A 15,621-nucleotide genomic window follows, 5' to 3' on the forward strand; every position below is an offset into this window, starting at 1 on the left:
GAGTGTTTAGTTTTGTTCGAACCAGAAAAATTTGATTGGATTATTTCCTTATGTACCAACTGGAGAAAGGAGTAAATTTGGGTAGAATATTTAGTTTTGTACCTAGCAAAATAAGAAAAAGAAGTGAAGAACGAATAAAATTTGGATGGACTATTTTCTTATGTACCAACAAAAAAATGGAGCACCAGCGACAAAAAAGAAACCGAAGGAGGAATAAATTTGGGTGACCTATTCAGTTTGTACTAAGCAGAATCAGCATTCTATACTTTTTTCTGCCATTTATTGTGGATGTCCTATTTCTTATTGTGCCAACGAGACCATTTTTAACCGACTTAGAATTTGTACCAAACAGAAAAGAGCTACACAAATAAACAAAGCAATCAATTTTTAACTAGCTCAGAATTTCTAGACCATGTTGTACTATTTAAACAAACGAAGAGATAAATGTGTGTGACCTATTCACTTTTGTACCAAGCAAAATAAGAAAAAGAAGTGAAGAACGAATAAAATTTGGATGGACTATTTTTTCATGTACCAACAAAAAAAATGGAGCACCAACGCCAAAAAAGAAACCGAAGGAGTACCTAATCAGTTTTGTACTAAGCAGAAAAAAAAGCGAAGAAGGTAAAATTTGAATAGCTCACTATTTATGTACATTTTTGTACTACTAAAATAAACGAAGGAATAAATTTGGGTGTTCTACAGAAGAAAACGGGGAAGGGCCATTTTATATAATTTTGTAGTACTCAAAATGTACAAAGATATAAATTTGTGTGACCCATTCAGTTTTGTATTCAGATTTTCCGGCTACTTTTTGTGCTCTACAAATAAAAGCAAAGAGAGACCATTTTTAACTAGCTTAGAATTTATGTGCCTTTTGTAACGAAGAAACAAATTTGAAGGAGGTTCATTTTAACTAATCCTGCTGCGAGTAGATCAATTAGTACATAGTGAAAAAAACAATATGGCATTATTGCGACTTTCATTTTCGAATACATACGAATTATGCCACTATGGCAATAAAAATACTACTCTCTCCTTATGCTTATTTGGAACAGACTTAAGAGGACCAAGCATTAGAAACCCGCTAGTAGGGCGTCGATTCAGTAATCCATATTGGAGTATACCTTTTATACAACAAACAAGCTTCTTAACCCCACTCCAGAAATTCTTTCTTCTACGGTCTTCGGCATGCATTTTAGACCAAGGGCAGCAAGATTAATATTAAATAACACTTCTGCTGGATAGACATTCGATTCTCTCGATCTTATGCTTTATCCGGCAACTCCAATAAGCTTCTGTAAATATTCTTTGATGTGTAAAATTAGTTCTAAACAGCCTTGTATTGGATCCACTCATTAGTATAGTAGTTAAAGATAATTGCTTCCCATCTCGTAATACCCTGTAAACGCTTGTGTGGACAATGAAGAAAATCAATTAGATAGTTGTAAATTTTAATGGAAGAATTACCTGTATTCTATCTAAGACAATCTACACCCACGGAATCATCGTTATTACAAATAGTGTTAATAGGCATGTTTTTCCACCCCAAAATTAAAATAGAAGTTCTGAAATTTTTATATTGGCACATCCTAGTACTTCTTAGTTATATCTCCCAAATACTATACATCTCTTGCCCATTTAATTTAACCTTAAATCTGAGAAATTGGATCGTATAAATGTGTTCGCAGAATGGTGGTGTAATTGTTATCTTTACCTAATAACTCTCTTAGAGATCATTATTGCTGGTAGACTACAATACACCTTTAAAACCTACTCTCATTCGAAAAATAAACTGCACTATTACAGACTATTATAAGTGAGTACAATACCGCTATTAATTGGAAATTCTTACACAATGTATCGTTCTTGTTATCGAAGTCTACTCCAACTAAGCATAAGGAGAAAGTAGTATTTTTTTTTTGCCATAATGGATTATTCTGTATGTATAGCTTTATTGTGAGAAAAACCATTTGTTATTCTTTTTCACCAAGTTTCCAAATACCGCGAGGTCCAACAGATAGGTATCAGGAGATACCGCAAAAAGGCCAGTTTTAAAACATCGTGTAAAGCAAGCAAGTAAATCTGCAATCTGGATACTTGGTCTGAACTCGCACACATGATTCCAGAACTTTAATAACTCATCCAAAGTGTCTTGCGTTCCCCCATAGCGAAAGAAAGCTGTCACAGTATAACTATTACCCTTAGTTTTCATGGCAAAAAAGGTAGCTGATTGGAAAAGAGAACTGTGTGCGGTTAAACGAGTAACCAACGACAAAAAGTCTATCTTAATATCTACCTGCGATAAATGCTTAACAAATTCTATCATATACCATTTGTTATAACGACTATTAAACAAAAATCTATCCATCAAATAATTGTCTACCACATCGTTATAGTGGGCATTGTGCTCAACAAAACATGGGTGTATACCATTATTCAACCGAAAATATCTAACTGTAGACCTAGAATAAGCGGGGCGACCATTACGTTGTACCACAGGGAAATGAAAAACTTCGGCCATTGTAATGCACACAACCAAGTATGTGTTAAAGGTTTTAGTCGTTAATACAAAATAAAGAAGCCAACAAAACTAAATATTCCACACCTTCTCGGTGGTACTAAATAGTACAAAATACTTAAATTGATACAATGGTACAACACTAAATCCCCAACTGGTACAAAATAAAATATTCCATTCAAACTTTATTAATTCTTCACTTCTTTTTTTTGCCCGGTACAAAACTAAATTCCGTACATATGCCACTCAAATTCATTTATTCTTCCTTTTCACCTCTAAAATAATAATAATAATGATTTAAAATTTAATTTTCCATTTTTTTCACCCTCTCCTTATCTCTACTTAATTAAAAACTATCGTTTCTACTAATACTGTATTTACCCATATGGAACTGTCTCAAAATTATATATTCGTTTTCTTTTACTAGATGGGGATAATTTCCAAGTAAAGTTGCCGGATAAAGCAGAAGATCGAGAGAATCGAATGTCTATCCAGCAGAAGTGTTATTTAATATTAATCTTGCTGCCCTTGGTCTAAAATGCATGCCGAAGACCGTAGAAGAAAGAATTTCTGGAGTGGGGTTAAGAAGCTTGTTTGTTGTATAAAAGGTATACTCCAATATGGATTACTGAATCGACGCCCTACTAGCGGGTTTCTAATGCTTGGTCCTCTTAAGTCTGTTCCAAATAAGCATAAGGAGAGAGTAGTATTTTTATTGCCATAGTGGCCTAATTCGTATGTATTCGAAAATGAAAGTCGCAATAATGCCATATTGTTTTTTCACTATGTACTAATTGATCTACTCGCAGCAGGATTAGTTAAAATGAACCTCCTTCAAATTTGTTTCTTCGTTACAAAAGGCACATAAATTCTAAGCTAGTTAAAAATGGTCTCTCTTTGCTTTTATTTGTAGAGCACAAAAAGTAGCCGGAAAATCTGAATACAAAACTGAATGGGTCACACAAATTTATATCTTTGTACATTTTGAGTACTACAAAATTATATAAAATGGCCCTTCCCCGTTTTCTTCTGTAGAACACCCAAATTTATTCCTTCGTTTATTTTAGTAGTACAAAAATGTACATAAATAGTGAGCTATTCAAATTTTACCTTCTTCGCTTTTTTTTCTGCTTAGTACAAAACTGATTAGGTACTCCTTCGGTTTCTTTTTTGGCGTTGGTGCTCCATTTTTTTTGTTGGTACATGAAAAAATAGTCCATCCAAATTTTATTCGTTCTTCACTTCTTTTTCTTATTTTGCTTGGTACAAAAGTGAATAGGTCACACACATTTATCTCTTCGTTTGTTTAAATAGTACAACATGGTCTAGAAATTCTGAGCTAGTTAAAAATTGATTGCTTTGTTTATTTGTGTAGCTCTTTTCTGTTTGGTACAAATTCTAAGTCGGTTAAAAATGGTCTCGTTGGCACAATAAGAAATAGGACATCCACAATAAATGGCAGAAAAAAGTATAGAATGCTGATTCTGCTTAGTACAAACTGAATAGGTCACCCAAATTTATTCCTCCTTCGGTTTCTTTTTTGTCGCTGGTGCTCCATTTTTTTTGTTGGTACATAAGAAAATAGTCCATCCAAATTTTATTCGTTCTTCACTTCTTTTTCTTATTTTGCTAGGTACAAAACTAAATATTCTACCCAAATTTACTCCTTTCTCCAGTTGGTACATAAGGAAATAATCCAATCAAATTTTTCTGGTTCGAACAAAACTAAACACTCCATCCAAATTTGAGTATTACAAAATGAAATGAAATTCTGAGTTAGTTAGAAAATTGATTATTTGAATACTACTGAGCTGGTTAAAATGGCATTTCACGCTGGTACAAAAAGTAGGACACATAAACAAAACGTATATAAATTCTGCGCTAGTTAAAAAGGTCTTTTTTCGCTTTTTCTTTCGTTTATTTGAGTAGTACAAAATGGTTCTTCCTTGTTTGGTATAAAAAAGTAGAACACCCAAATTTGCTCTTTCGTTCATTGGGCTAGTACAAAGGAACCTTCTTCGATTTTTCTGGTTAGTACAAAAAACAGGTCACTCAAATTTATCCCATCGTTTGTTTAAATAGTACAAAAGGTACAGAAATTCTCAGTTAGTTAAAATGGGCCTTCTTCGGTTTTTTCTGATTAGTACAATTTTGTTCTTTCGTGAAAATCCTTTGGTTGCTACAAAATTAAATAGCTCACTCATATTTATGCCTTCGTTTATTAGACTAGTTTAAAATGATATAAAATGATCCTTTTTGTTTTTGCTTTTTCCTTTTGTTTGTTCAAATAATACAAAATGGTATAAAATACTCAACTTCGGTTTTTCAAATGCATTACTTCGTTTAATTGATTTTAGAGTTGACACAAATTATAAGTCCTTTGTTTATTTGAATACTCCAAAATGGTACAAAACTAAATACTCCATTGTTTATTTGAGTAGTAAAATTATATAAAATAGTCCTTCTTCGCCTTTTGCTGAGCCATTTCTCATTGGTACAAAATTGAATAGGTCACTTAAATTTATTCTTTCGTATATTTAAATATTCAGCTAGTTCATTTTTTTCTCGTTGGTATAAAAAGTAGAACATCGAAATTATGAACTTGTTAAAATGGCTCTTCTTCGTTTTTTTTTTCTGATTGATACAAAAATAGAACATTCCAGTTGGTACAAAAGAAAATAGTCCACCTAAATTTTATTCATACTTCACTTCTTTTTTTCTAGTTGGTACAAAAACTAAATACTCTATTCCTTCGTTTATTTGAATAATGGCCCTTCACTTTTTCCAGTTCGTACCTAAGGAAATAATCCAATCAAATTTTTCTGGTTCATACAAAGCTAAACACTTCATCCAAATTTGAGTATTACAAAAATGAAATGAAATTCTGAGTTAGTTTTTAAAAAAATGGTCCTTCTTGCTACAAAATTGGAAAGCTCACTCAAGAGTACAAAATAGTATTGAACTTCTGAGCCGGTTAAATTTATCCGATTGTTTGTTTAAAATACACAATTATTTCTCGTTGGTGCAAAATTGAATAGGTCACTCAAATTCACCCCTTCGTTTGTTTAAATATTAGAACATGGTCTAGAAAAAATGACATTTCTCATTGGTACAATATTCCTTCGTTTATTTAATTAGTACAAGAAGACATATAATTCTCAGCTAGTTAAAATGACATTTCTCGTTGGTACAAAATTGAATAGGCCACTCAAATTTATTCCTCCTTCACTTTTTCTGCTTTGTACAAAATTTATCCGTTGCTCCGTTTACACATTATTTTGGAACTTGCAGTGATTGTTGAACTATTACTAAATGTGGAAACACCACCTCAATATTTGGCTCCGTTTTCGAGTTTGACCTTTGACCTCGATGGTTGACACTTTTGAGACATGTGGTCTTTGGTGACCGATTACTAAATGTGGAAACACCACCTCAATATTTGGCTCCGTTTTCGAGTTATTAGGTTTTAAGTATGTTGACCTTTGACCTCGATGATCATTATTTTGGAACTTGTAGTAGTTGGTGACCGATTACTAAATGTGGAAACACCACCTCAATATTTGGCTCAGTTTTCGAGTTATTAGGTTTTAAGTATGTTGACCTTCTTTGACCTCGATGATCATTATTTTGGAACTTGTAGTAGTTGGTGACCGATTACTAAATGTGGAAACACCACCTCAATATTTGGTTCAGTTTTCGAGTTATTAGGTTTTAAGTATGTTGACCTTTGACCTCGATGATCATTATTTTGGAACTTGTAGTAGTTGATGACCAGTTACTAGATTTGGAAACAGCACCTCAATACGTTGCTTCGTTTTCGAGTTATTAGGTTTTAAGTATTTTAACCTTTGATCTCGATGGACATTATTTTGGAACTTGTGGTACCTGATGACCAATTACTAAATGTGGAAACACCATCTCAATATGTTGCTTCGTTTACGAGTGATTGGGTTTTAAGTGTTTTGACCTTTGACCTCGATGGTCATTATTTTGGAACTTGTAGTATTATAGTTGGTGGTTGATTACCAAATGTGGAAACAGCATCTCAATACGTTGCTTCGTTTTTGAGTTATTAGTTTTTAAGTGTCATAGAAAGGGCGTATGCCACATAAACTATAGGACCCAGGTAAAAGTAAGTATGATATTTGTAATCAGCATGTCCGAAAACCCCTATATACCAAGTTTCACCCAAATTGGTTAAAATTGTCATAGAAAGGGCGTATGCCACAAAAACTATAGGACCCAGGTAAAAATAAGTATGATATTTGTAATCAGCATGTCCAAAAACCCCCATATGTCGAGTTTCATCCAAATCGGTTCAAAGAGCGTATCGAATCGCTATGTTACATAGGTATTCTTTGTCTTAAAATAGGGGTTGAAAAATCTGCTACGGTAAAATAGGGGTTGGAAATGTAATTATAAAAGAGAACGAGTACACCCCTTAAAATGGAGGTTTTTGTGTGTTACGTACTCTCAGTGTAATTTCTGCTATATTCAATTAGGGGTGGAGAAAATGAATACACCCCCTGTGCTATGTCCGCCATGTTTCGTAGTCTCTGTCATGTTGAAATAGGGGTTGGAAAATATGCTCATAAAAGAGAACGAGTACACCCCTAAAATGGAGGTTGTTGTGTGTTACGTAGTCTCAGTGTAATTTCTGCTATGTTCAATTAGGGGTGGAGAAAATGAATACACCCCCTGTGCTATGTCCGCCATGTTTCGTAGTCTCTGCCATGTTGAAATAGGGGTTGGAAAATATGTTCATAAAAGGGAATGAATACACCCCTAAAATGGAGGTTGTTATGTTTATTATCTGCTCTACTATGTGTTCGTAACTGCTATGTTACATAGTCTTATGCTAAGGGGTTGAATACGAATACACCTCTGCTATTGTTCGTAAGGGTTGGAAAATATGCTCATATAAGAGAACGAGTACACCCCTAAAATGGAGGTTGTTGTGTGTTACGTAGTCTTATGTGTTATCTGTTCTGCTGTGTGTTTCGTAGTGTTATGTGTTATCTGCTCTTCTATGTGTTTGGTGTTATCTCCTATGTTAAAATAGGGGTTGAAAAATATGTTCATAAAAGAGAACGAGTACACCCTTGTTATGTTACGTACTCTTATGTGTTATCTGTTCTGCTGTGTGTTACGTAGTGTTATGTGTTATCTGCTCTTCTATGTGTTCGGTGTTATCTCCTATGTTAAAATAGGGGTTGAAAAAATGCTCATAAAGAAACGAGTTCACCCTTAAAATGTGCTCACAAAAGAGAACGAGTTCACTCCTGAAGAAGTGTTCATAAAAGGGAACGAGTTCAATTTGCTCTGCTGTATGTTCGTTATATTACGTAGTCCGATGTTCTACTATGTTCGAATAGGGGTTGGAAAATATGCTCATAAAAGGGAACGAGTACACCCCCTAAAAATGTGCTCGTAAAAGAGAACGAATACACCCCCTAAAAAGTGCTCATAAAAGGGAATAAATTCACCCCTAAAATGGAGGTCGTAAAAGACCATGAGCTCAAGTTGTACGATGCTCATTTTCCCAGGGGCTCCTGAATTGATTGGTTTTGTCCTATGTTGTTCTATTATGGCCCAGATCGATCCATTTTCTACTACTTGCATGCATTTGTTCCCTTGGGCGACCAAAGAGAATCCGCCCCCCTTTCCTTTTCCTACCACAAGGAGCTGTTTGTTTGTATAATTCCATTGAGAACAGCTCTGAAGTTTAAAACGCTGTTATCAATAGGGGCGGGGGCGAAAAGTTCCCGATTTTTGTTGCTTGCTGGTGTTTGAAGAGTTTAGCTCAGACGCACCCCCTGTAATGTTACGCAATTGCTGTAATGTTTTTAAACTAGAGGGCAGTTTTGTGGCGGAAAAGATAATTTACACGGCTCGGTGTATTTAATTGTTTCTTGTACGCCTACCAAGAGATTTTGCGAGTGAAGGCTGTATGAAGCTTTATCTATTAGTTTTGCTTGAGAGCTTTTCGAGGCATTTTGAATTGTTATCTATTAGTCCAACTTATGCTTTATTATGCTTTATTGTTAATTTCAATCATTTTTTTACATTAATCGTGTATAATGTATAATATTTACTACGCATTAAATAATCTAAATACCTTGATCTATTTATTAATATTTTATGAAGCAATTTCTTTCATATTTAATGAACTTTCTAGTTAATGCACTGTAAAGAGAGATGCTTTGCTCGAATCAGTTTTTTCTATCACTTGTGTGCACCTTAGAGGTGCATATATACAGAAAGGTGCCCAAAAGGTACAGAAAGTGCTGAAGTTCGAGAGGTACACATAACAATATAGTGTGGAGTTCCTGTGTGCTTCATTGTTGATGGAAAGTTTTCTTCTTTTCTCCACATCAAAGGATTACACCGAAAAATTTACAGAAATAAAAATAAGCTTTTCATTGTTGCATTGTTATGTTCTCAATCATTTTGGATCGTAAATATTGGTTTTAAAAACATTTCTCATCAGAATTGGCATTTTGCAAACTCATTGACCATCTGATCAACACTCAAACTATAATGAAAAAACTTTGACGCTTTGGAACACCCGTGACATCAATAGTCGCGCGGGCTACAGATGTAGCCCATGAAACTTTCAAGCAGAATAACAATGAGATCCTTTCGATTTTACGTTTGATCACACCCTAAACACGCAGAATGATAGTTGATAGAAAGGTACAGAGACACCCTTTGAGTTATCATCTCGAATTACTTTGCGGCAAGGAAAATAAAAACGTTGGGCTACAATGGTAGCCCGCGCGCGTATTGGAGGGTTAAAGTGCTTAAAAATCAATATAACTGGTTTCATTAAGAATGTTATTTACAGTTGCAATCCATAAGTGATACTTTTCGACTAAACCTTGAGGGGGGGGGGGCGAATTTGTGTTTGCCCCGGGTGACAGAAACCCTAGTTGCGGGCCTGCACACACTGAGAAAAATCCGTTCTCGGGACAGCGGTATATTGTACTAATACATGGAATCCTCCTGCTTACTACAGAAATCAGTACGGAGCATACGTTATCCGTATGCTACATAGGCACTGCCCTTAGATGTTACATCATGCCGTTGCATGATGTCTGATATCTAAGTCTTCCTTATATTACATACATATATTTATATTACCTTCGTCAGTTATGTGTTATATACATCCATTTGTATGTGAGATCCTGACTGCCTACATTTTTTCATGTGGAAAGTAAGTATAGATGGGACACTTATACAGAAAGTATTATAAAACATGCGTTTTCAGTAACGTTTGCTGTACGTTAAGTCTAAAATCTACAGGATTTACAAATGTAAGATACGATTTTACGCACGCGATATACATTTTTTCTCAGTGCACATGGCCAAAAACAAAAGCCAAGCTCCGGCAAACAACATCCACTTGGACCCTTCTTCCCTTTCATTACCCGATCCTTGTAGTTGCGAGATGGCTTAAACCCTGAAGGGTGACCAATTAGATTTAAATAGCTACATAAAAGGAGCTGCTCGGATCGAGTAAATGAGCTCAAATTAACACCACAGCTAGTTTTCACCTAATTAGTAACTCATTATCTATTGAACATTTTTCTACCGAGTGACTTATCAAACAACTCATCTAGATGAGCAGTTGACGAATGTATAGTGAGCGTATGGATCTGACAACGTATAACTTTAAGTGAAATCGAGGAAAATATAAAAATTGAAATACACCGCATGTGTCATATAACAATGGGTCGCATTAGTTGTGATACCAAATGACTGCTGTTGACTGGATATTATAGATAAGCTTTTTTCAACTTCATAGATAAACTAATTTAGTACATTTTATAGTGAAACAATCAATTTTTTGGTTGCATATTATATTCTTAATCTACTAATAATGTGGAGCATTTTGTAGGTCAAGCTATTCTAAATATTTTCACCCCTGAAGTGGCAGAGTCACTTCCGAGCAAGGAACCGAAACCTCATTTGGAACTTGCTCGACAAACCCTTTCAGGAAATATATAAGTTGTCCCCAAATTCTAGGTTCAACTTTGGAAGCATTCTTGGTAAGACAAAGAATTATCAATACTCGTGGTGCGTGACATCTCAAATGTTATGCAACACCTGGAGTGAGGTTGAATGCCGCCATGATGTTAGCGAAGTAACAAAAAGGCCACGCGTGGAGGTGTAGTGAGGCGGAGGTGAGTTGAGTGATGTTTTGGAAGCTGGATATAAAATTTTATTCTTTCCTCTTTCTGAAAAACAAAACCGGACAATTCTATCACTATTGATTCTCGAGTTATTTAAATTTGTTATTGGTATATTTTCATCCGGACACTCTTTTCATTTAAAATTATGTTTATGCAGAATAGGGCAGAAGCCACCTAAATACACTCATAAAATCCGGCTTAGTTCCACTGATTTGAGAGGAAAAATATTATGTTTAAGGGTAACCATCTTCATATATGCGAACTTAAATGGCCTAGTTTTGATGGCCACTACCCTCAATTAACTTACTATTTATACGATAACTGGGGTATGCATGCAGTACATAAAACACCGTTTTAAAATTTCCAGTAAATATACACCAGTGCCATTTCATTTACATTTTTAAATACTGTAAAAATAAGCAATAGCTTCTTTTTATTATGATAAAATAGTGTCTCAATACATAAGAATGAATTTAGATCATCCATTTATTTGAGGAGGAAAATTTTTTGTATTGTTACAAATTATTATCATAAAACTATGTACCCCATGTTTGCGCCAGGAGATTAGTTTTCTTGAGTCCATCTTACCTTTCATACATGCATATCAATAAATTATTGAAAGTCATTGGCCATCAAAATCAGGACTTTGGCCATCCCCTAGTTACGAGCTTTTGGTGTATCAGATCAATAACTGTTGTTATCATAACTAAAGAATCAAATCTACATTTTCTTATTAAATTTAGTGAGTCATTACAAATTTTTAAGTTAAATTAATACAGTAGACTTTCGACTATCCGGCTCGCGACTGCCTGGCCTTATTATTATTAGGTATTCGCAATGAAGTGCGGAATAATTTTTTGAACGATCTACTCGATTGTTAATACCTTCACAAAAACCCAACTTGGGGAAGGATAAGCAGTCATCAATCAAAGGACTTTTACAACGACTATAAATTGAATGTTTTGACTCATACCTTCCGCCTACCTTTCACATTTGCATAAAATCATTTAGGTATATCAATAAATAGTAAACTAAGTTAAAATCATTTTTTTTTTTAAAAAAATTAGGTTTATGTTTTGCGTTATTTTTTTTTACTTTAAAATTTATATATATTCATACTGTTCATTATATATACGAGGAGAAGTCAAAAAATAAAGGAACGAGAAAAGGTACATTTATTCTAATAATAGAAAACTGAAACATACATTGTTTTTCTACATAATCTCCCTGTACTTCAACGCACTTTTCCTAATGTTTCACAAGTTTTTTTTTTTTATTCCGTCGGAAAAGAAAATTTTTCGGTTGCACCTGTAACCAATTTTGCACCGCATATTGATGACTAGTTGATGGTTGACGTTTACATTTGTTAACTCCTGATGATGACGAGTGTTTGCAAATCATGCTCGAAGCCTTACTTTCCGGTTCGTGATGATGTATCAAAGTTCGTGATGATGGCCTGCCCGATCTTTCCTCGTCACATAAAGGTCTTCCCTGTTTGAAGCGCTCTATCCATTCGCAGATCTTGCTTCACGATAAACTTCTATCACCATACTGTGCTTGCATTAGACGAATAATTTCCGCAGGTTTAACACCAGCAAACGAAAAGCGAATCACTGCACTCATTTCTTCCTTGGTGCAGATTGACAATGTGGCTGCCATGTTTAACAGTCTGCTACACTCCAACGACTAACGCGGAATAAGAGTGACAAGTTGCATAGAAGTGTTGCAGACGACACGAATTCAGTGCTGGATACTAGCAGTGTCACCAAACCGTAGTGCGATAAATTGCAGGAGTCCCTTTACTTTTTGCCTTCTCTTCGTATAATTGTTTACTAAAATTAAGTTAAACATAAAATTCATCTTAAAATGTATACAATATGTTTACTCTTGGACTTCCTTTTTCCGTAGTAAATTTATAAAACGTACAATGCAATACGTAACAAACAAAGTAGCCTACTGACAAACATTTATAATACAGGTGTTTACTCTAACCTGTATTAGAAAACCAGAAAATATGAATAATAATGGATTTAGATGTAAAAATGTGTTTTTAATGGTATAGGTGGAGCAAACACCAGACTATCCGGCCTGGCCTTCTGCCACTTAAGCCGAATAGTCGCGTATTACTGTGCATGATTGGAATGTAATTTACCTGTGCGAATTGTTATTGAACGCATTGTAGCTTGACATGGTGATGAGTGGGCCACAGGAAACACCCAAAGAGAAGAACACTTGAGAAGCAGCATCTGCCCACACTGAGCTCTTTGTAAGAGAACTCCATTCTGGTTTAATATAGTACAAAATTCCCTCCCGAGATCCAGACAAAGTTAATCCTACATGAAGAAAAGAAACACAAAATGTTAAATGTTATAATTACGGAAAATCAATCTCTTATACATAAGTTGAATTAAAAAAAAAGTAGCAACATTGTTCTTACGATAGAGAGATGCATTTTTTAACAGTACAAGAGTTCCGTAGTTGATGAGAGATTGTGAGATGATGAAGAGTGACGAGTAGTACGATCGTATGTTATTCAGTCACAAGCAAGAGTGCCGAACAGTAGAGAAGGAAAGTGGAACGCAATAACAATATACAAATTGTTTCAATATGTACATCGGAGTTTAAAAAAAAAATGAAATGAAATGAAATCTTTGAATTTTACGTCCCACGTTTATGCCGGTTAGGCTAAAGGAGACGGTGATGATGAGAGATAAGTGAAATGGTGGAATGAAGAAAATGGGAGGAAACGGGAGAACCCCGAGAAAACCACCACACACGATGTTTGCCCACCACAAGGTTCACTTGGCGCGAGCTGGGATTGAACCAGGGACTGCATGCACCAGAGGTGAACGCTGTACCACTGAACCACCGCGGTGAACGCCATATTTCTTGTTTACTGTTTTGGAATGCGATGTTTTTCATTGTTTATGATTTGTTAATGCCTAACTTTAGCTATTTTATTCCATTTAAGGTCTTCAGATGCTTAATTTACATTTTTGAAAACTTACTTAGCTTATTTTCAGGATGGTAAGATATTAATGCTTGATTTCGTTTTTTTTTTTTTCTTTACTAGACAACAGACTCTTTGGGATTAGGCAACTCAAATAAGAAGCAAAGAAACTATTGTTATTCAATCACAAAATAAATAAATAAATAAATAAATAAATAAATAAAAGCATTACTTGAAAGCAGGGGTAATCGTGGATTTGAAAAGGCAGGGGGACGGTAGAGAGCGGCATGACGTCACGCCGTCCCCTTGCCTATCTTTGCCCATTGTAATTTTTAGAAACTGAGGGGACGCCGTACATATTTTTTGAGGTGGGGAGACGGCGTACTCTGGCGTTTCCCCTCACTTTTTCCCCTGCTTGAAAGAGAAAAAAGGAAGTTGATCACGAAGTGTAAACAATTTTTTTCAGTCATAAATTTTGGAGTTCTGCACTCTGCAAACAAAATAAACATTTTTGAATTATATCCCTGCACAAAATGGATTGAAGGCTTGAGTAATAAATTAACAAAATATGCTACTATCCTATGATGAAAGTGGCCAGAAAGGTTTGTTATAAGTGCACCTTATCAGTAATTCAAAATATATTTGCCGCTCTGTATTTGGTGGTCCAGTCTACCACACGCCTTAATCGTTGCTATTTCGATAAGTACATTCTATAGTTATTCATATTTCGTGCTAATTAAATATCCAATATTCCATTTTCAACACAAAAATCAGCAAATACATAAGAACATAGGTAAATGATTATAAGATATAGTAGTTTATAAGAATTGTAAGGAAGATACGAACAGTATAGGAAATGTCACTTACGATTTGATAAGTGTATTACTACTTATGCATTTTCTCCTATATTATTATTATTATTATTATTATTATTATTATTATTATTATTATTATTATTATTAATAATAATAATAATAATAATATTATTATTATTACTGTATTTAATAACTATTTTATCTTAAATTTTCTTATTAATAGAGAATTCTTGCCACAACTTAGACAACAGAACCCATGTAGGGTTATATCACTTTTCTAGCTAGATTGTGGCGAGAATATGCCTTAATCACTTCTTGAAAATAGGAACAAAAATGCTGGTAGCAAAATCAAGACAAAGTTTAATCTACCTTAGACCTCAAGTTCAGCTGAAACATACAACTATACATATTTAAAAGTCTGCCGTCGAAAGAATAAACTTAGACCAAATCAAAAATATACTCTTGTGATTAAATGGAATGATAATTCAATCCACAAGGATACTATAAGATAAGTGAGGGTGCACAATGCATGTTATATATTCTCTTAAACGAGAGTTCTGTGTTATAAACTGAAGTAGGTTTGTTCTTTCTCAGACATATACTCATACCTAGTAATTATAATAGCCGTAAAAAGTAAATTAACTACATATATCCGTCTAGTAATTTCTTTTTTCTCTTTTTTTTTTATCAACGTACCTGACTGTGATAAATATTAACACACTTACCTTCAACTAAAATGATTGTCATAGCGACATAAGGGAAGATAACGTTAAAATAAGCTGCTTTTCCTATCGAATTAACGCCATTGATAACACACAATGCAACAAGTATCCATGCCACAAATAAACAAAGGACAAGCTGCCACCGCATCATTCCAATAGTGTTCCATGACGCTCCACTCACTCCAAGTACGTAACGACTGTTATTGGAATAAAATTGAAAAGAAAAGCATTTATAAATAACTTTTGAACATTAATTTCACAGCATAAAAGCTAATTATCTTGGAATAACGAGTGATATACTAACTAAAGGACTGTAGTTATCCATTCTAACTGATTTCCCAAATTTTGGCCAAGCGTAAACATTATATTCATTACACAAGTATTTTCTAGATGTAAAGTATGTGCTACATGATTTTTG

At 34.4% G+C, this 15,621-nt stretch overlaps 1 protein-coding gene across 1 annotated transcript in view; it reads right to left on the reverse strand.

Moving 5' to 3' along the window:
- Positions 1-15,228, reverse strand: part of LOC145685265 (sodium- and chloride-dependent glycine transporter 2-like) — a 53,382-nt gene extending 38,154 nt beyond the window's left edge. The window contains exons 1-2 of the mRNA XM_081757633.1: positions 15,207-15,228; positions 12,869-13,049 (exon numbers count right to left, since the gene is read on the reverse strand). Coding sequence (XP_081613759.1) covers positions 12,869-13,049; positions 15,207-15,228 — 203 coding nt within the window. The remainder of the gene's footprint in view (positions 1-12,868; positions 13,050-15,206) is intronic.
- Between the last annotated feature and the right edge of the window lie 393 nt (positions 15,229-15,621).

The sequence above is a fragment of the Thermobia domestica genome, chromosome 5 (assembly GCF_964235325.1).
Source record: "Thermobia domestica chromosome 5, izTheDome1.hap1.1, whole genome shotgun sequence".
Taxonomy (NCBI): Eukaryota; Metazoa; Arthropoda; class Insecta; order Zygentoma; family Lepismatidae; genus Thermobia; species Thermobia domestica.